This window comes from Stegodyphus dumicola, chromosome X1 (genome assembly GCF_044657685.1).
Source record: "Stegodyphus dumicola isolate Sdum_Otavi_A_Nest chromosome X1, ASM4465768v1".
Classification (NCBI taxonomy): Eukaryota; Metazoa; Arthropoda; class Arachnida; order Araneae; family Eresidae; genus Stegodyphus; species Stegodyphus dumicola.
In genome coordinates this window covers 235,449,159-235,472,038 of record NC_140780.1, presented here as the reverse complement: position 1 = coordinate 235,472,038, position 22,880 = coordinate 235,449,159, and the positions used below count along the sequence as shown (strand labels likewise).

The 22,880-nt window shown below is 32.2% G+C and overlaps 1 protein-coding gene across 6 annotated transcripts in view; it reads left to right on the top strand.

Moving 5' to 3' along the window:
* LOC118192492 (focal adhesion kinase 1-like) overlaps positions 1 to 22,880 on the top strand; it is a 194,109-nt gene that overhangs the window by 108,730 nt on the left and 62,499 nt on the right. For all 6 annotated transcript variants that reach the window (XM_035363485.2, XM_035363487.2, XM_035363484.2 and 3 more), the window contains 8 exons: positions 1,929 to 2,016; positions 2,144 to 2,220; positions 3,455 to 3,572; positions 7,432 to 7,572; positions 7,696 to 7,773; positions 14,847 to 14,960; positions 17,242 to 17,353; positions 18,903 to 18,924. In XM_035363485.2, coding sequence (XP_035219376.1) covers positions 1,929 to 2,016; positions 2,144 to 2,220; positions 3,455 to 3,572; positions 7,432 to 7,572; positions 7,696 to 7,773; positions 14,847 to 14,960; positions 17,242 to 17,353; positions 18,903 to 18,924 — 750 coding nt within the window. The remainder of the gene's footprint in view (positions 1 to 1,928; positions 2,017 to 2,143; positions 2,221 to 3,454; positions 3,573 to 7,431; positions 7,573 to 7,695; positions 7,774 to 14,846; positions 14,961 to 17,241; positions 17,354 to 18,902; positions 18,925 to 22,880) is intronic.

Genomic DNA, 22,880 nt, shown 5'->3' with positions numbered 1-22,880 from the left:
TTTTCAGGATGAGATAAAATTTTTAGGTCATAAAAATCGATGCCAATGGTTTACATAAATTAATGAAAAAATATCAGTGATTGCAAAAGTCGCAAGACCTATAAATGTCCAGAAAATTCAAAGTTTTTTGGGATTGGTTCATTTTTATGGAAAATTTAGCCCAAATTAAGTGACAGTCTCAAATCCCTTAACTAAGAAAATTTCAAAATGGATTTGGATGAGGGATTGTCAGGAGGCTTTTCTAAACATTGAAAAAAAATTGTGTGCACAGAAAGTTTTGATGCATTATGATCCAAAGTTACCCTTAACTTTGGCAACTGATGCATCACTAGTGGGGTTAGGTGTGGTACTTTCTCACAAGCATTCCTGATGGAATGGAAAGGCCAATTGCATATGCTTATAGAACACTGACTGAAAAGTAGAAAAAGTATTATCAAACAGATAAAGAAGCATTATCAATCATTTGGAAAACTAAAAAGATTTTTCTCTCCTTAAAACGCAGGAAATTTACTTTGATTATGGATTATAAACCTCTTGTTGCAATCTTTGGCTCAAAGAAAGACATGCCAGTTTTGGCAGCAACAAGACTCCTGCACTATGCCTTGGCCTTACAGTCATTCCAATTCAACGTTATTTACCATGAAACAAACTAGCGTGGTAATGCGAACTATTTATCACGCTTACCAACAAACTCAGAGCAACAGTTCAGGATGATGTAACAATTTTTCAGTTACAGCAGATTTAAACTCTTCCAATCTCTGCCTGAGATTTGGCTAAAGAAACCGAAATTGATACAGAACTCAGTCCTCTGCTGCAAATACTTCAGAGCTATGGTGAATTGAAAGGAAGGGAGATGGAGTACAGTCTCCAAGATGGCTGTATATTGTATGGGCAGCGTGTTTGTATTTCAAAACAATACTGTGGGAACGTTTTGAATGAGTTGCACCATGGAAGCTCAGGGACTGTAAAGATGAAAGCAATTGTGAGACCTTGCATGTTTTGGAATTGTATAGATAAGGATATCAAGAATACTTCCCAAAACTGTTCTAAATGTGCAAAACATAAAATTTAATTCTTTGCTCATTGACATTTCTAACTCAAGAGACATTATTTCTTAGATTAAGAGGTATTTTACTACTGTATTACCTTATAATAGAATTGATCCCATTATTCATAATTTAGTGTAAATAATTGCTGCAAACCCTTATAACTTTAAATATAATAACTTTAATTTATTAACTTCAATTTTAATTACATTCAATTATTAACTTTAATTTATCAACTTTAAATGGTTTGGTTAAGCACACTAGGGCTATCTGTCTAAGGGGATGGATGCCTTTGTGGAGGACTTTCTAAGGGGAACTGGCTCGTACACACGTTACACATGGGGAAAACCATAAAAACGCCCATGCAGCCAGCCCGTTCGCGGGATTCGAACCTCGGACCAAACTACCAGTGTTCAGCGACTTTACCGCTCGGCCGCTGGTGGGTACCCAACTTTAAATGTATTAACTTTAATATTTTTAAGTATAATTAACTTTTATTTCCTTTAGTTAAATATTTGTGAAAAAATGTTCTAAACTATTATAAATCAGTATATTTATTCCATGTATTGATTGTAGCATTCCATATGTTATGCATTAGAATATATTGTTGAAAATATGGAAAGGCATAATACAATAATAATTCATATCAAGATGTGAAACTTCTAAATGGATATATTTTAACATTTGTAAATTCTTTAATAAAATGCTGTATTTTATAGAGAGAAATGTAGTTTACTAATTTTTCAGTTTTATTAAGTGTATAATTAAAATTTCTTTGCAGTTTGTCATTTTTTGTATTATAATAAGACTGAGCAGATGATTGATTTAAATGAAATTTATTTTAATGGAAGTGTTTTCTAATACTAGTGAATTTCTTTTTAGATTAGAGTTACGTGTTAGATATGTTCCTAAAGATTTGAGGGATATGTTTGAACAAGATAAAGTGACTTTTCTGTACTTTTATGAACAAGTATGTAGCTTCTTTCTTGTGTATTTCATGTAGATTTAGAAAATAAAGTTTACTGAAAAGTAATTTTTTACAATTTTCAATTTTTTTAAATCTTGTAGATTGTTTTATTTGCTTATTTTTCCTTCAGGTAAAAAATGATTATCTTAGTCTTGATATAGAAATTGACCAAGACTTAGCTATACAGTTATGTTGTATTGAAATAAGGTAAGTGTTAATTAGTTTATAATTATTGATCTCACATTAGCATGTAAAATAGCTGCATTTAATCATACAGATACATACTGAACAAAGCATATATGTAATCATGACACATTTTTATGAAGTCTTAAAAATGATTTTTATGCTTATATGTGCTCTGAATGTAAAAAGTTAATTAAAATTGTATATAAATTTTTAAAAAATGTTTAACCAAAAAAAAAAAAAAGAAGAAGAAGAAGTACAAATTACATTTAATGAGCATGAATTTACTATGATAACTAGATATTTTAATAATGGGAAAGCTACTTTAATAACAGGAATGGCTAAATACTTTAACAATAGGAAATTAATATTCCTAATAAGAATACCTTTTTACTTTTAGAATATCTCTTATTGATCCTAGACATGGACTTTTAATTGAAAAGTTTTAGAAAATAAGGTGGGAATTTTATGAAAGTGGTTTTAGGACCTGTAGTAGTAAGATTTTGTAAACAAAAATGTGGTTCCTCGTGCAGTAGGAAACGTAATTAGCAAAGTATCCATTATGCTTCAAGATTAAAAACAAAATCGTGTGTCTTTACATTAAAAATTCACCTTGATATTTATAATTAATTGCTTCATTGGGTCCGTATGAAATTAATAACTAGTACTGAATATCTTCATGAAATATTGTCTATCATAAAAATCATCTCTTGATCATCAACCATGTTTTATTTTGTGCTTCCTAAATTTGTATAGAAATATTTCTGATTATTATTAATAATAAGCATTTAAAAGCGATGTGCCAATAAATAGGTTGTTGGGTATGTCAGTGAATTTTACCTAGAAAGGTATGGACAATTTTATGCTTAAGTTAGCATTGTGAGCATTTTGCTAATAGTACTTTGTTAAAGCGGACAGGGGAAAAAAAATTAAATTTTGTGTTTAGAAATTTCTAACCACCAGTTTTTAACGTTTTTGTAAAATTCTACACCTAATACTGAAAACTTTTATAATTAGAAGTATGTGCAGATTTAAGAGAACTTCTTTTTTGAGGCCCCTGTGTATATAATTTTTCATGTGTATAAAAGCAAATTTGTGTAAAGCTGTCTTTTTTTTTTTTTTTTTTTAAGCATTGGCTTTGGTTATTTTTTGTTCCTCATTGTTTATTTATTTATTCTTTTGTTTGTTTGTCATACTTTTTCAGGTCTGTATTACCTTTCAATTAATACACATGAAATTTTATTACCTTTAACTTTAGGAGGTTTTTCAAAGATATGACCCATGTTGCATTAGACAAGAAATCTAATTTTGAATTTCTTGAGAGAGATATTGGACTTCATAAATTCCTGCCATCACGTGTTATTACCAATAATAAAGTTAGTGTTTTTATATTTTTGTTCTAGCAGTATTTATTTTATTTAAGGGTTTATGTAAATTTTGTGAATCATTTTAAGCCAACTTATTTGAATCTTAAACAGATAATATCACTTTCTTTGAAGTTGATACACTTCTTTACTGTTTCATGTTTCAAAGAGAGTGGCTGGTTTCTATTGGTGGTTACCAGTTCTAGGTCTATCATGTCATTTTTTTATGTTGAGTGATTAGGAGAGGTTGAAATTATTATGTGTAATTTTATTTAATAAAATTTTTATCTTGTTTTTAAGTGTATAATTTGAAAAATTGCAGAAAATCACAGTGAGTTTCTCATCCCATATTGTGTCTGAATATAGGTTAAAACTTATTGCAATTAATTAAAGTCGAGTAAAATTGGTACTTACAAATATGTGTAACCACCTTAGCTTAATTTGGCAACTTTTTGCACTGGATGAAAGAGATTGCTTTTAATTGGAAAAGAGAAATATTAATATGCATATATCAATATACTATTTTATGTTTTAATTAGGTATGTATCTCGGAAATCAGTCGGTAAGCCTATTTCAGAGTGGGTTTTTTTTCTTTTGTACTGATGAAAATTTTGTGGCTGCTCTTTTAAGAATTGATACAAAGCAGTTGTTCTATTAAGGAACTTATGTTAAGGCCAAACACTGTATTCTTATAAGAATTTAACACAGTTTCTTTCATTGCAGGCAAATCCTGCAAGCGTATATTGTAAAAAGTAAAGATAAAAATATCACAATTTGTTTAGAAAATGGTTAGAACTCCAATACAATAGAAAGAACACATAAAGAAATGGTGACATTGGGTAAAAATAAGGAATTGCTATCTACGTGGGTGCTATATTCTGGAGATATTTTTACTTCTATGAAGGTAGATGGGCTGATACGCAAGTATCGTAAAATCTTGTTATATTAATAGGGTGAAAAATTGGTCATTGTAGATTTATCACTGTCAATTTAAAGGGAGAGATGAAGAAATTTAAAATATATATATATAAGGATAAAATCAAATTAGTTAATGAATATTAGTTGCATAAACTTCTATTTAATCTGGCAGTTTTTTTAATCAAAGTGTTTTTTATGAAGTAATTGAATTCAGATATTTAATTATTGGTGAATGTTGACATCTTGTCGTGCATTGGAACAATTAGCAACTGTTTTATCAAAATTTTGGTAGGTTTTCAAATTTTGTGCCATGCCAGAATTGGTAGCAAACAAAATTTCTTTTGTAAATGTAATATAATTGAAAACTAGCTCAGTTTACTTTACAGTTAGCTTCTCATTTGAAATATTTTCATCCTGTTCACTGTCTTTTCTTTCCTCTTTATTCATATGCACTGTATTAATTTAGTTGAAGATAATTATTACCTAATTTATTGCAATCAAGCTTCATGCTAATTAAATTCAAGTGTTTTCGAATTATTTTAGTTCCTTCGGTAATGCTATCAGCTGGGTTATTAAAATCAAAGAAATAATTTATGCATTAATATGACTTCCTGCAGACCAGCATGAAAAATTTAGTGGAAAATAGCATTTTACTCAATCATACTAGCTGATGACACACATCAAATTACACAAGGTTTTCATGCATACAAGAAAGTTATGAGAGCATTTAATTATATTTAAATACTATATACTTGGTTTTTAAAAATTAGGTGTATCAGGAATCTCCTAAACTTTAGGTTCTGAGTATAAAACATAAGAATTATAAATTTTGAAGTTCCCAATATGAATGAATGCTAATATTATGCTTCTGTCTGCTAGATTTTAGATTTTATACTTTTTGTCTTAACTTTCAGCAACTAAGGATATAAACTAACCTCTTCGAAAGTTTATAATCAGGTGTTGATGAGCATTAAAAGTACTTTGGATAGTGTAAAAATGCAATGCGATAAATTATTTCAAGTTACTCGAGTCTCTGCACGTATAATATATTATTATATTTTAAATACAGTTGTAAGTGCAGGATCCAGGTGGTCAAGTAAATGATTGAAACGATATTTGATATCCTAATTCTTCAGAAATGTGTTCCTGAGCATATAAACTCTTTCCATTTTTCAGCATACTAGTGTCAAATAACAAAGGCTTAATGTACTGTAAAATTATTTTACAAATTAATAATATTGTAAGAGCAATGGTATTTGGAAGCATAAATTTTTTTCCATAATAAAAATAACTTAAAAATTATACATATTTATTGTAATTTTATTCATGTAACCCAATGAGAATCTTTTAATTTTCATGAAACCAAAAAAGTACCTACTATTTTAAATGAGGACACTTCACTCTAAAGCTTTAAATGAAGCTTTGAATTTTTATAACTTTATTGATTTATAATCTGAGGTGATTTTAGGGGAGAATGTAAGCCAACATAAAGTTATGTCAAATTTTATGGAAAAACTGTTATTCTGCACCTAACTGATAGGTTTACTGTACATAGTGTAAAGGTCGCTCAATTCCAAGATTTTTAATGGTTTAGAAATTTCTGTTGATTATATATCTAAAATATTATCAGTAGGCAAAATATCATGTCAGATGTCAGTATTGCCAGCAGTAGGCAAAATATGTCAGATGACTCTATTGCCAGCAGATTCATAACCTATGGTATAAAAAACTTTTCTGTCCCTCCAGAGTCACACCAGTATTACAATTGTCATCTAAAAGGCTTGTACTGTATTATCTGATTCTGTAAGATGCTTAATCTAATAAAGCAACAAATTTTGTTAGGTAATCAAAAACTCAATGCTAGGTAAATCAGGTGAATGCGAGAGCCATGCAACAGATAACGCTGTGTTCCCCAAGTCCCCCCAAGGTCCAATCCAGATACTCATGTACACAAATGGGAGCTCCATCATGCTGGTACCACTGGCACAGTCATGGTGATCAATAAATTTGCCTGAACCTTCTCCAGAAATGTGTAATGCTTTTTAGCATCTAGTCAGATTTATAACAGGTTAGAGGCTGATTAAACGGTCGTTCTCGATACCCTTCTCACAAATTTAATTGCAAACTGGTGTTTTATAATACATGATTGTGTAATGTGTAGTTTCTCCTCGGCAGACATGCACGTTGTGAAGATTGAAGATCCCTTAATAAGGAAAGGGTTCTTCATCCGGGAACAGAACACCCCTTGGGAATTATTATGTACATTATGTTGCAGAAACCACTCAATTCCAGATAATATTTCATCTGCAGTAATTAGACATGTTTTAGATGATATGGATGTAAGGCTGCAGCATGCACAATGCACTGTATACTGGCTGGAGATGTTGCAGTAGCAAGGCATGAATGCTTGTGCCTGGGTTACCATCTACAACATACAACATGTCTTCCATGATAGGAGTTTAGATCAATTGTAGTCACCTGGCATTCTGCATCCAAACCCTGAATGATCCATGTTTGCATAGTTCTGAAACAAGTAAGCACTGGTGATTTGGTACACATCTTATGGAATGCTTTTCCTGATACATTCATATAGCAGCTTTTCCATTACCACAAGCAACTCATATATGAAGTGCATGTTCGCCCACTTCTTGTTTGTAAGGTGATACATCTTATCTATGCAGCATCACAAGATTTAACGAAGTCCCAGGTGCTGACATGGAGTGCTGGTTTGTAGCTCCATCTATCTATTTCTGGTTATGCTTTTCCATTCAGGTATATTTCATATTGATGCTGTGTACCATCTTGCAAAGCGAGTATGTAAAGATTTGATATGCTCTTTAAAATGGCATTGTTTTTGGCATTTTAATAAAAGGTATGAATTACTTTAATGCATAATCTGTTTTAAGATTTCAGTCCCACAAGAAATCATGTTTTTTATTCTCCCTTTTTCTAGCCAAAAGCACTTCGCAAAGTTATTCAGAGTCATTTTAAAAGATTTGCTTCTCTGTCTGAAGTTGATTGTATGTTTACGTTTTTGAGTAAAGTCCACCCAATAGTCAAATATGATCAAGAAAGTTTCAAATGTGCTTTAGGGGTAAGTCTGATTATGAATTTTTTAATTATATTCTTTTTGCTGTTATTGTGGTAACCTTAGCTATTGTGAAAGTCATTTCTTTATGTTTATTTCTGCACAATTCATAATAAAATTCCTTTATAGACTGGATGGAGTGTTCCAGTGGAATTAGTAATAGGAGCTGATGTTGGAATAAGTTTCCTCACAGATCCAAATGCAGTTGTAAGTATACCTTAAAAATAATTATTGAAATAATCGTGAGCTGAGGTCTTATTCAAGAAGAGGGGGAAGGAAACTTTCTGTATGGCAAATCTGTCCTATTTATGAAGGCTACCTTGTTTGTATGAGCTAACAGAAAGCGTGTAGTAGAGCACTGTTTGATAAGTTTAGTATTGCCAGTCTAATTATTGCACTAATATACTACAATGAGTGTCGAAGAAATGGAAATAGATTATATAACCATTTGCAGCCTCTAATTTCTATTCGTTTGTACTGTGCTTGTATGTTCATATGTGTATTTCTAAATCTTTGGAATACTCCTTTTCTAGTATGCAGAATATTAGTAGTATTTCTATTAATTTATACTGTTTATTGAAATATTACATTTTTAATATTTTCTTTATTGGAATAAACATTTTTTTGTATCATTCATATAAAAGCGACCATATTCTGGAAATTTTTTAGCAAGCAATGTAAATAGCTATTAAAAGTTGCTTTGAAATGAAAAAGCATGTCATTTTTTTTCCTGCTTTTTGAGGTGTGTTTCTGCCATCAGTGCATCTAATAATTGCTAGTCCTTTTGAATCTGGTGTACAATTAATTTCTAATTATGCAGATTTAAATAGAGCAGTTTTTTTATATACAGATTTTTTTTCCCATTACATACATACTAGGAACTTTTTTTTGTAGATTTAAGTTTATTTTAAAAAAAGTTAATGAACAAATTCTGTCAGCAAATAGTCAAAGAATTTAATCATACATTCATATAATATCTTTAGATATTAACCTATTTTATCATTTATTATCAGTAAAATTTATGCACATCTGATGTAAATAGCTGAAATTTCAGTGGTATGTTAGTTAATAAGCACGTACAGACTTCATTTGACACCACTGGCATGAGAGAAGTGTAAACAATTATGAATAAAAAATTTAACTATGGTACACATTCTGATTTTGACATAATCTAGCTGCCACCTTTAGCTGTTAGTATTGGAGTCAGTTTGGATGCCATGAATGTCTGCTTAAAATATGTTATATGGTATTGGCTACTTCTGCACCAATTCAGTAAAGTCAGCCATTGCAGTAAAGCAGAGTTATAATTCTCACAGAGTTATTATATCATAGCAGATCTTAAGTAATACGACAACTGCATGCAAAGTGCATCAAATTATGCTCATATTACTCTGAAGAGTCGGAGAAGAATCACAGTATTTGAAGAAGAGTTAAATTCCTTGATTATTACTATTAAGCATGTAGAGATACATGGTATATTTTTCTATCTATGAAACAATCATTTCAAAGCATTTTAAAGTTGGTTTGTATAAAGATCACCGACAAATATTATTTGTATTAAAAGTAAATGAATTTAGATAAACTTAAGTAACCCAAATTATGCAATCTACAAATGTAATATGTATTAATTGTTAAAATATAGATGCAATTAAACATTAGATATTATAAAATATACAAATGCTATAAATGAATGTCTGAATCATCATTATAGTTTAAAAGTAACCACTGTAAAATTTACTATGCTGAATTAGTTAATATTTGAATGCTTGGATGTAGTTTGGCTAATATAACTTTATTTATATTTAATGTTAAATAATATATATGCAGATCTGCATAGAAATGTTCAAGCAGTCTCTATAGAAATATTCTTTAAAATGCTTCCTATTCCTCCTATTTCAAGCAGCTGTTATGTGGAGAGAAAGATGTACCTTGAAACTTTTCAGGCATATTTATTGCAAGTGTTATATGCATAATCTAGGTGTCAACAGAAACGGTTCATTTGGTGAATATATGATCTAAACTGATGATATGGATGAATACAGGGCAGCACAATAGATGTATTTTCTTTCTTGTATATTCTCTTTCAAAAAAGTATTCTTCAGTATTTCACTACAAAAATTTTGTATATATGAAAGTAAGCAAATGTAATATGTGGTGGTCAACTATTTATACAATCGTTAAGGCTTGCAATCAGCAACAATAATTTACATATGATTATTGAACTTTGAGGAGCGAAAAGTTACATTCAGATTTGAAGTTACACTGGTTATCATAAATTAAGTAAAAATCGCAAAAGTCACGATTACTGAAAAAGTAATATGTAGAATTTAATGAAACTTACCCACAATATACAACACATAGTAAGGTATCAAATAACACACACACACAGACAAAATAAAAAAATACCAGACAAATATGGTAGTATAGAAATTAGCACATGTATAAAATGAACAAATCGAAGGTGTCAGTTTGCTATAGGAAAAGTACCTTCAATATGGAATATGATCGCCTCTAGAAACAATACAGCACATACAGCGATGTGTGATGCTTTCAATTATGCGGTCTATCAGTTCCATAGGAAGCGAAAGCCATTGCTCTTGCAAAGCAGTTGCAAGCGCGACAAGGGTCTGAGGGGGCGAATTGAGAGCAGCTAGACGTCTCCCTAAAGCCCAAACATGCTCAATAGGATTCAAGTCCGGGGATCGAGCTGGCCACTCCATGTGCATAATTGTTTCCGGTTGAAGATAATTATCTATGATGCGAGCCCTTTGTGGTCTTGGGTTGTCGTTCTGTAACAGGAAAGCATCACCTATTGCCGTGGCATATGGGCACACATAAACGCCAAGGATGTCATCTCTATAAATCTGAGCACTCACGGTTCCCCTTGAAAAGACATGGAGGTCTGTGTGTCCACCCAAAGAGATGCCATTCCAAACACAGACACTGCCCCTTCCGTATGCATCTCTTTCACGGATGTTTGACGGATGATAACGGGTTCTGAGTTCTCTCCATATCAGATAACGCCTACTATCACTTTCTAGACTAAACCTGGACTCATCCGTAAAGAGAACCGCCCTCCATTGATCAGATGCCCAGTGGACATATTGTTGTGCCCACTGAAAACGGTCCCTCCTATGGCGTGACGTGAGCGGCACATAAATGTCTGGTCGCCTCGCATACAGACCACCTTCGTGAAGTTGACGCGCAGTTGACGTTGACACGAACCGTCCGGTGGCTGCAGCAAGGGAGGATCTAAGAACGCTCATCGTAGCTGTTGGCAGTCGTTGGCTCAACCTCCTAGATGCCGAATTCGTGGTTTGAAATTGCCTCCAAAGTCTATGAACCTCAGAAGGACTCGCATTTAGGCATCTGGCCACTTGTGTTTGACTTTGTCCTGCCTCTAGTCTCCTAATGGCTCTCCATCGCAGTTCTGCAGGCAAATGATGCCTGGAGGTCATTGTTACGAATTGGCTATCTCAGATTTTTGATGTCACTGTCACAGTAAAATGTGTGGGCTTACTCTTAAACATGGACTTTTATGCTCCTCGCAGATGACGTATTCTGAAAGCAGCACCACTAATTTGCATATCGCAGTTTTACTCAGCTACTCTTACATGGCAACATATTCAAGTTTTACACGATTTGGCTTATTTTTGAGAGAGTTATCGCTATTTTTGTGATTTTTCCTTAATTTATGGTAACCAGCGTATATTGAATTTGGTGTTAGTAACTCCTCCTAATTTCAAGGGTCTACTCTGTTTGGAATAAATTTTACTGAGTAGACTAGAGTACATTCAGTTGCAGTTGGAAACCAGTCTGACTGAATGATCGAACTTGTAGGATTCATTCTCCATTTTAAGAGAATTAGCTCATTGACTCTGATATTAAAGCACTCCCATAGTATTAATTTATTATATATCTTGTCTTTTATGACATTTGTAATGTAACCTTATCAATATTGGTTACATTACAAATAAAGATAAACAAATAAATAAAGATATAATAAATATAATGATATGATAAACAAATAAAGATAGCCCGATGACTTAGTGTAAGTACTTGTGTTGTATTATTAAAGTTATCCAATTCATATTTAATAGTAACAGTATCAAGCTGTATTTATTCTTTAATTGAATTTGGCTGTTGATGTGTAAGTGCATGCTTTCTATTAAAAGATAATTTTCTAAAACACTGTCTTAAAATTCTAGCACATTTATATATAATACGAGGGCCATCCAGGAAGTAGATTACGTTTCCGTCTGTGTCCGCTAGGGGCGGGGCTAGCGCGGCCATCTTGGGGTCAGAGCGTTGCGCAGCTCAGTCTGCATCTAGCCGTGCTAGTGAGAGGTTCGTGCTGTGCTCCGTTCAGATACTGTGACGGTTTGAAATGTCTGCGTTAATTGAAAATCCCGCGAGGTGCGCTCAGTAATAAGGTTTCTGACTGCAAAAAACTGTAAACCGATAGAAATCTATCGGCAGCTTCGTGAAGTGTATGGGGACAACATTATCACTGAAGGTGGAGTGCGTCAGTGGGTCATAAGATTTCAAAATGGCCGAACCAATGTTCACGACGAAGATCGAAGTGGGAGACCCAGCATAGTGACCGCCGAACTTCTCGAAAAAGTCGATGCTAAAGTCCGTGAAAATCGAAATTTCACAATAACGGAACTTTCTTTGAGTTTTCCACAAATTTCGCGAAGTTTGTTGCACGAAATCATCAGCGAAAAGCTTGGTTACCACAAGTTTTGTGCAAGATGGATTCCAAAAATCTTGACAGAGGACCACAAAAATCAGCGAATGGCTGCAGCGTTGAACTTTTTGGACGCTTACCATAAGGATGGTGACTCTTTACTCGATCGCATCGTTACTGGTGACGAAACATGGGTGAAACATGTGAACTGTGAAACGAAATTGCAATCAATGCAGTGGGGGCACACAAGTTCTCCCCAAAAACCCAAGAAATGCATGCAAACAATGTCGGCAAGGAAGATGATGGCGACTGTTTTTTGGGACAGAAAAGGTGTAATTTTGGTGGACTTCCTGGAAAGAGGCACTACAATAAACTCTCAAAGGTATTGCCAAACTCTCCAAAAACTCAGAAGAGCAATTCAAAACAAGCGCAGAGGAATGTTGAGCTCTAAGATCTTGTTGATTCACAACGCCCGGCCCCACACGGCAAATGTCACTCGTAAAGTTCTTGAATCTTTTAAGTGGGAGTTGTTTCCTCATCCGCCGTACAGTCCCGACCTGGCACCGAGCGACTTCCACCTATTCCCAGCAATGAAGAAGTGGCTGGCTATGCAGCGTTTTGATGACGACGCACAGCTGCAAGAAGAGGTAACGAAGTGGTTGAAGGCGCAGGCGGCCGAATTTTTCGACGAAGGAATTTCCAAGCTCGTACATCGCTACGATAAATGCCTTAATTTGTATGGTGACTATGTAGAAAAGTAGTATTTGACTGTGGCTTTCATCTGTATATAATAAAATTTGTTTCCTATACTTTGTTTATTTTTTTATTCCAAAACGTAATCTACTTTCTGGATAGCCCTCGTATTTATTGTAAATTTAAGTAAATATTTTGAAATGTTTCTTTTCTCTCTCTTTATATAATTATTGTGTCATATTGTTCAGCAGAAACTTTTCACTTTATTTTATCATTTTGCTTGCTTAAATAGTTTCTAACCAGAGTACTTTTTCTTAATTATCTGCCTTAAGTGAAGTGCATTAGATGAACAAAATTAGCAAAAATTAGCAATCGGATTGGATAGAGATCTGTATTTTTGTAGGAATTTTCCTTCTCCTCCTGTATCCTATTACAAGGAAGTGCACAGTGCCATTTGGTTCTTTTTTCATGTTGAACATGTACCTGCTTGGATTTTTTTCAGCACTTGCTTTCAAGTACTTTTACCTGTGATGTTTTATTTTAGGCTACATGTTTAAATTAAAGGAAAAACTAGATCATGGTTTTCATAGAATATTTTAGCATTATAATAGAACATTCTTCCTTTACATGTAAGGGAGTATAGTGGGTAGTTTCAAAGTACTTTTAACATTGTTAAATGCAGACGTTCTATATTTTTCATGTCATCTCAAAATCCGCAGACATATTGTCATCTAAGATAGTTCCCTAAATCCACAAACATATTGTCATTTAGGGTTTCATGAGAAATGAAGCAACATATGCGTAGCCCATGTAAAAGCAGAACTGGCTCATAATCTGTGAAGAAAGAGAAGCTTGCAGTGAAGTTAAAATTATTTGTAAATTATTTGTGTAGTTGTCATATATAGAAAACATTCATTTCTGGAAAATGCAAAACTTTTACATATGTAACTTCATTTCTGTTGCATTTACAAAAAGTATTGCATATTTCAGTTAGGTATAGAAGTTCTTCATTTTGCATGAACAAAATATTATGATCAGTTTCATGAAAATGTTGATGTCACATATTAATGGTTTTCTTGACGGATTCTTCAAAATTGCTTAGTCTCCAGAAACTTTTTGTTAATTAAAAAGTTACATTATTTGTATATACTTATGAATAGATCTGTGCCTGTAAGCTTTTTCACCTGACGTGAAGATATGAATGAGCCCTCTTGTATACAATGTGGAAAGTGCCTGACCATGTATAATAATAAAAATTATTAAATAAATTGATAAAAATGAATAGTAATGAAAAGGAATAAACATATACCGATACATACACACAAAATAGAAGTTAACTCTACCTCTGCATTTTTGTATTCATTAACGTTAATAATCTAAGGGCCAAACCCCCGTCGACTAGGTTGGTGATCTCCAATCTAGCTCCACAACAGCCAAAGGAACAGACACGAGAGTACCAGTGCAGTTCCTGCCAAGCGTGAACCAGCCTTAGACTGAACTATGGCTCTAGTCCTGTGAAATCAAATTATGTACCCCCATGGTTGAGACTGTCTAAGTACAGATCCTAACGAGAGTCAACCCCCGGGGGAAGGGGACTTCTCAAGACAGTAAGAAATGTTTAGATGCTTATCATCAAAGTTTCACATTCAAATTTGGACTGTCATCAGTTAAAGAAAAAAGGCTATTATTCTGGTCTATTTTTCTTGAAATAAAAGATTAAATGAATCTTAAAGAGGTTAACATAATAGAATGCTACTGAAATTCATATGACTCTCAGAAAGAGAGATTCTTGACTATAAAAGCCTCATATTACTTGTAGCTGTTATACTTCCTTTTTACATTATGCTGAACAATTTTTGAAAAATATTCCAAATAAGATTACATTTTCTATTTACAGCCTACTCATATGGCAAGTTTTCAGCAAGTTCAAAATATACATACACTTATTACATCTGATGTGAGTTCAACTAGTAAACCAGTACTGCAACTAAAGATTGATGGAGCTTCTGAGGTTAGTTTTCATTCTATATTTCCATCTAAATTTGTAAATTTCTGTTAATATATGACTTTTTACCGTGGATACAATTTAAAGCAATTAAGTAAAGTGGTGAAGTAACTTATTACTTAGTTTGTAGCTTGATGTCGTTCTGGAAAAGAATGAATTTAAGAAATATTTGCATATGTTAAGTGTGTGCCAGTCAGTTCCTCAAAATATTCTGCCGCCCACCAGCGGCCGAGTGGTAAAGTCGCTGAACACTGGTAGTTCGGTCCGAGGTTCGAATCCCGGGCTGGCGAACGGGCTGGCTGCATGGGCGTTTTCGTGGTTTTCCCCATGTGTAACGTGTATACGAGCCAGTTTCCCTTAGAAAGTCCTCCACGAAGGCATCCCTCCCCTTAGGCAGATAGCCCTCGAGGCTTTGCCATAATCACACACACACACAAAATATTCTGCCTATGAAACTGAAAATTTAAACACAAGTAGCAGATTTTAACAAAGCTTTGCAATTGCAGTATCTGGTAACCATAATAATTAGTTGCAATATTATAAAGAATAATATCTGATAAATTATTAAAATTCTCAATATATTTTTATTTTTTGGTTTGAAGTTATGTAAGCAACAAATGTTTCTTTCTATTGTGAAATGAGTTTTTCGAGTTATTGTAAAGAATAACATTTTCTTGCTTGTCACCTCAGTGTATACCTAATCTGAAAGCTTGATTTTCCTTCCATGTGGCATAATAAGTAACTGCAAGGACATTTTTGTATTTCCAAATCTCCACTTTTGTATGCTTGTTGTGCGGACCATTAAATGATGAATATTGAATTTTTTTGCTTAATTTTCTTTTTATTTATATTATTACCAGTGTATTTGCTATTTTAATGATGGTATTCTTAAATATATCATTTGCAACATTTGGCAAAAAATGTTATATTTTCATTTGAAATCACATAAAATTGGCAGAAAATTTCTTATATATTTCGGCTGCTAAGGTTGCATTCTAAAATATGTTCTGTTTCAAAATGTGCTTATATGTTAAAAACTTCAAACTTTTAAAATGCAAATACAGCAGCTTATTTCTGAAATTGAAGAAGACAGCATCTTTAAACTGGGTTAGATAAATCTGCTCAGTGTGATGCTGTTATGAAATTTTTTCAACCAACTTATGAAAGTCAAGTGCACTCTAAAAGAACAGTCTACCGTATTTAGTTTTAGTCAGTGATTTACAAGTGTATTTAATAAAGTTCAAATTAGCGTTATTGTGTAATTATTTGCATTTTGATTGAAATGTTCCCAAATTGTTGATTTTAAAACACCACAAATTAAATTTTAAGTTAATGTTTATTAATTTTAAAATAGTGCATACAATCAAAAGTATGCATTTTTTACTAAATTTATTGCAGCCAAATGTTATGTCAAGTTCTGCGAATTCTAATGCTCTAAAATTTTTTTAATTACATTCCAGAATTAGAATCTTTCTTACATTTTTAAATCTTTGATAACTTTTCATAATTTTCTCCCATTTAACTTTTCCCCCCCTTTTTTTTTTATCCCTTATTTATCTTCAATAGCAATATTCTTTTTCCATTCTGCTGTATATCTTGAATACCAGATTCAGTATCATTCTGCTTTTTTAGCCTACTAAATTGCAAATATGTCCCCTTTTCCTCATCAAGCAACTAAATATTCATTTAATCCGTGAGAAATTATAAATTTCCTTAATTAAAACTGAAATTTTTACTTAATCTTGGTTCTACTAACATCATCACTTTAATTGCAGAATTTACTGAAAATTATTTAGTTTTAAACCAGTTCTGATCTTATCTTCTAAATGCATCAGAGTGTTGCACTTCTTGGGATCCTTATTCTGTTAAAGATTGTAATGTGAGGATAGTTCCATTTCCTGAGTGCTTTGTTTAAGGCTTTTTTTTTTTTTTTTTTTAAATATTTAACTACCTGAATTTATCTAGTTTACCATCAACAAAACAGATTTCCCAATCTGCAAGCACTAAATAAGCCACCAATCATTTGGTTATCACCACCATGTTTAATTTAAGGATGAAGATTCTTCATTTGAAGTTCCATACAGGTCTTTCTCCATTTGATTTGCTTTCCAACACTTGCAAAAATATTGAATTTACATTAATGGATCGTTTTCACTGTTTTGACTTCAGTGTAGTGTTCTTTATTTTCAGCATAACTGAGAATGTAGTTTTTTAATCTGTTAATTATTTTAACATACATCCGCATTTTTGATAAATGTGGTTTTCTTTATTTATTTATTTTTTTTAGATGCTAAGTGTATCATGTCCTTCTACGTCTGTTGCTGAAAGCATTGCAAGTTTAATTGATGGTTACTGCCAGTTGGTTCATGGAACAAAAAAGTCTTTTTGGACTCAGAAAGGTAAAATGTGTTTGAATAATATAGTGACTTTCTTATTATATTTCCCAGAATACTTTATTTTTATGTATGTGCATTAGAGTCCCATAAACTCGACTTTCGATTACTCAGCATTCAATATAACTCTACAGTCATTTTTTTTTTTTTTATTTGCTGAAATCTGTTGGTCAAGCAGAACATAATCCTTGAAATAATATGATGATTTATTAAAAGTTACTCTATAATAATTATTAACATCACCTGTATTGTGCAAGCAGTATAAGTAAATTTTAATTACTGTAGTATTGTAATTAAATTGCATATGTACGTCTCCATGCTTTTCTGTTCTGTTCAAAGGTTTATTATGGTATTTAATTTTGCAATTTCCTTGAACCTGTGTAATGAATTTGAAGATATTTGTTCTTTTCTTGGAATTTGAATTTATTTCATTCTTCCTGTCAGTAACAAAATAGCTAAAGAAAGTCGGATAATGGCTACTGATTATCACTCGCATTCTTCCTTTTTATTACTAGCTGTTAGTAAGTTTATGGCTGTATCCTGTTATAAGTTAAACTTTCGGTTCATTCTGTGTAAAATTCCTCAGCTTGTACAAAACTGTTGTGGAAATGCACAGTTATTATTATGGGATTAGATCTGTACAACTTGCAGTGAATTTCTGGTGTCCTGCATGCTTCTGCCTGTAGAAAGTAAATGTACAAGTGAAAATTTCAAGACAAATTAGCATGACCATGAAATGAAACTGGATGCCTTAAGAGACTAGAGAAATAGAAAACTACTTTTATGAATTTTGTACATATCGAAAATTATTTTAGTGAAATTTTATGTGAAATTGTAGTATTGTTTTGTATAATGTAACATGAAATGCTTGAAAGAGAAGAAGCTCTGCAGGAAAAAAAATAATACAGGGACAAGTCTATAACATTGAGTAAATAGCTCTCTCACTAAATTGGCGAAATATCGCCAAGGGCGACGGTTTGGGCGAATAATATTCATCGCCAAATTTGGCGAGAAATCGCCATTAGTAGCCAAACTTGGCAACATTTGAGTCTGGTCCATAGCTTAATTGGTATTGTAATTTAATTAATTAAAAAATATATATGTAATTGTATGTAACTGTAACCCACATATGCCTCCCAGTAATTTTGGGAAGTGGAATGTACTAATGATTTCTCAGCATCTGGGAAAAACTTTAAAACCTCAGTATGTTTTTTTATTTCAGTTTTATATTTAAAGTCAAAATATCTGATTATATATTAGTTTTATTTAATTTTATTTATTATAAAAGTTTTATTTTGACATTTGTACAGAGAAAAAAAAAAAAAAAATGTTTTGAGATAATACCCAAGATTTATCATTGAATATTTGAAAGCTTCATCTGCTCTAATACTTTTCTGAATCACTGAAATTTTTAAAATACGTTTGTAAACCTTGACATTGTAATATGTGCATTTTGTTTTCAAAGTTATTTTAGAGTTTCATTTCAATAATTTTAGTAGAAACTTATGTGGTTCAGGTATATTATCTTCAAAAAAATTTTTTTTTATCTTTACAGGTGGGAGAACATCTAAATCAAGGTCAGTTTGAGATTTAATACTTTATACAAATATTATTCTGTAGGAATTTTTCTTTAAAAAATTCTTAGTTTTTTTTTTAAATAATTTTTGGTCTTTAAAAGTTCTTAATTTTGGCCAAAATGGGCAAATGGCCCTTAACTTTGCTCAACTCATATTTTCATCCCTTTTCCATGAGATTTCTGAGATTGCTGATTTGAGTGTGAATTAACGTTTTGGAAGAATATAGTGTTCAAACCATACAAATTGTAATGTAGACATTGCAAACTGTGCTTGTAAATGAGGGACAGTCAGCCATGCCAGAATGAAAGTTTTTTTTTATTTCCAAATCCGTTGTTCTCCCAGCCTTTTGAAACAGATGTAATCAAGAAGAATGCTGTCTGTATTGGGAATAAACGAGTTTCTTTCACTTAAACCTTGGCTTTAGATTCACACTTTGGTCCACTTTTAATAAAAGTGCAACTTTCATGAAAATTGAAGATCAAACTTCGTGAACCACACTTCTACTTACTGTTATCAGTGAATCCAATAAATTTTTCATGATGTGGATAAAATATATGAAGAAGGGCACTAAAAAATATGCTGCTGTGAGGACAATCTAACAGTAGGAGGAGTACTTTTCTGTTAAAGCCATATAATTTTTCACTTTTTTGTTTTGCCGTATTTCTTCAACACCAAGTGGCACCAGTTTTACTTGGCTTCTTTCTTGATGATAATTGTCAGTTATATTTGTTTTCTTTAATCACAGGGCCATATATATATATATATATATATTATATAATTATAAGTTATATTTTTCTTCATAAAGATTGATTGTAATTGAATAACCATCTCATGAAATTAAAATGTAATACAAAGAGAAATGGCTATGCAGCCATCAATCATACTAAGTAGAAAAATGTATTGGAACACATTCTTTACTAAATGTCGCATTTCTTTTGTTGCTTTATTTAGTGAAATGTTTTTAACTACTACTATTTTTTTTTTTTTTAGTTTTACGTATTTTACTTTGTCATTTAAGTTAAAAATATTGTCTTTTTTTTATTTTTTTTTATTTCATGTCTTTTTATTTAGAAGGGGATTTCAAGCATGAAACTAGTAGAAATTACAGGAAAAACTATCCATGGGGATTTAGTGAAAATGGAAGAAAGGTTGAAAAGTCTAAACAAAAAGGTTTGAGGAGAAATCATTGAGAATTGAGCCGGAGTTGCGGGGAAAGAAAGAAACTAAAATGTGCCTATGTTGTGCCAAAAGTGCATGGTGCATTTTAAACATAAAAGTACCATTTTGCGATGGTACCATATAACTTTTGTGGAGGATTGAACTACCTGTGCTCTAGTAGGAAACCATCTAAAATAATGGTTCTGAACCTTTTTTGCCCCATGCTCTCCTTTCACCATTGTTAGAATACCAATGCCGTTTCCTTTCCAAAACTCAAAAAATACATGTATATTTATTTGGATTTGAATAATAATGCAGGAAACATGAAATCAGGCTGATTGCATTCCCCCGTGAAACTATGAAATTCCTTCTAAGGGGGAACTCTACCCCTTTATTGAAAATGCCTGATCTAGAACATTCCTTTTGGGGAATGACCAGTTAAATAAAATACACCAATTTTTTTAAAAATTCGATGATAGTGATTGACTGTTTAGGCAATTTTTATCTTGAGCTGTAGATTCAAGCAAGATTAATAGACCCTTGCTTAATGCATATCTGCTAATTTTCATAAATGTTGTTTGGCAGCTTATCAATATTTTAGCAGGTTTGCTGTAAAGTTATCTAAAAAAAATTGATTCCATGATTGGTGAAAATTTTTAATAAGTACAGTGTGACTGCAATATATTTTATCAATATATTTTTTTCAAAGTAGTCATGCCATTTTTACAAAACTTGGTACTTAAGCATAATTTGTGTTGTAGTATAAACATATGGGAAAAAAATTGGTATGTTATTTCAGAAAAGGGTCTCATTTTGTGTCAAAACACTATACATAAATCTAATATATATCATAAGTCATGCTTTTGAGAGATGGAAAACACAAGTTAAATTTTGACAATTTTTGCAGTAAAACTGAAGATACAGAACTGTCCCCTCTTTTTTGGGGGGGGTGAAAGGTATACATAAATCTATGTATTAAGTACCAGGGATATTTTGGCATTAAAATCAAGAAAAATGTCTTTCTCATGGCCGTTTAATGTGTAAAAATCAAGAAATTGCTCATGACAAAAGGAAAAAACAAACTGTGTTAATGGTACTACTAACTCAAAATAGACATATTTTGCAGTAAGATTGGGAGGAGTTCTTCATGTTGTTTGCAAAATTTTGGGAAAAAGCAGCAAAAGCAAAGTTATCTGAATTTGCTGTAGTACTTCTTTATTAAGTTACATGCCGACCAAGTATTAATTTAGAAGTCAAATGGATACGTACAGAAAATCCCTTTGACCATTTTGCCTATTAAAGAAAAGAATCCAAATGACGTGATTTTTCGCCAAAAATGGAAAAGTCTTCTTCAAACATGCTGGGTTTGGTATAACCTTAATTACATGTGTTAGTTATTATTTCTGAGTAAAGACTCCTTTTTTCCCCTCTATCACGCATTTTCGAAAAAACAAATGATTAAAATTGGGGACCTGCCTAGTACAGAAGAGTATGCTGTTGCATATTTCCAAAGTTATGGAATCTTACCGGAAAAATAAGAATAAAAAGGTTTTTCTTGTATTTAGTAAATAGTTTTTTTTTTTTTTTTTTTTTTTTTTTTTTTTGGTTTGGCACGATTGGCGCCATCTCTTGTGGTTGACGGGATTTTCTGTAAGTACCGTCAAATGTATAGTTCTTCTAATACCTTTTTTTAAAACCATCGTAATAAATTATATGTATAATTAATCTATTTCTTGCAAAATTTCATTAGTTTGCAATTTAATAGTTTTTTTAATATATATATTTAAAAATAAAAGAATTCTTTTAATAGTGAAAAATCTTTAAAATGTGTGACTATTAAAAGTGTGAAATGTGTTTCAAGAAATTATGTTCTCATAATTTAATACTGACTTGAAATTTTTAGGGACTTAGTTTTAATCTCAAGCTTGCTTTTATTAAACTTATTTTATGCTACATACAGGGTGATCAGTGAATAAGCCCTGATTTCAAAATTAAATATCTCTACAACAAAGATCGATAGAATTATGCGGTAAACTGTACGTTTATTAGCAAAATTAGAAAAATAGTGTACAAAAGTTTATAAAGTTTAGTTATGAAAATTGTTAACAGATGGCGCTCTAATCGCAGTGACCTATAAATAGCCTTTTAAATGTCTTTCGAAGTCAAAAGTGATCAGTACAACTGTTGGCTAGTGAAAAGATGCTAGCGTAGAAAGTGAAATAATGTATTCCATTGAACAACGTGTATTTTGGTTCTGGAACTTTACCGATAGAGCACAGTCCTATGGCAACATGTCGCAGTTTTCAAAACCGATTCAATGTTCCAGTTGGACCTGATGTGAAAACCATTCGCATGCTCTTCGCGAATTTCGAATGGACTGGCAGCGTGGCTGATGATCGAAAGGGGAATGTTGGGCCTAAGCAAACTATAGTCACCCCTGAAAATGCAGCCAAAGTTTCTGGATTTGTTCAGCGAAATCCTAGGAAAAGCATCCGACGGATTGCATCAGAGACAGGTTTGAAGTACACGAGCACACAAAAGATATTTAAAAATAGCCTACGGCTGTTTCCATACAAAATCCAAAGTCATCAGGCCATACCCATGAAAGCTGTGCAACAAAGGGTTGACTTTGCGAATCAGATTCTAACAGTGATTGACAATGACAGATTTGATTTGAGCTGCATCTGGTTCACAGATGAGGCACATTTTCTTTTAAATGGAATAGTTAATAAACAAAACTGGAGATTTTGGGGTACTAAAAATCCTCATTTGTGCGAAGGAAAATCTTTGCATTTGCC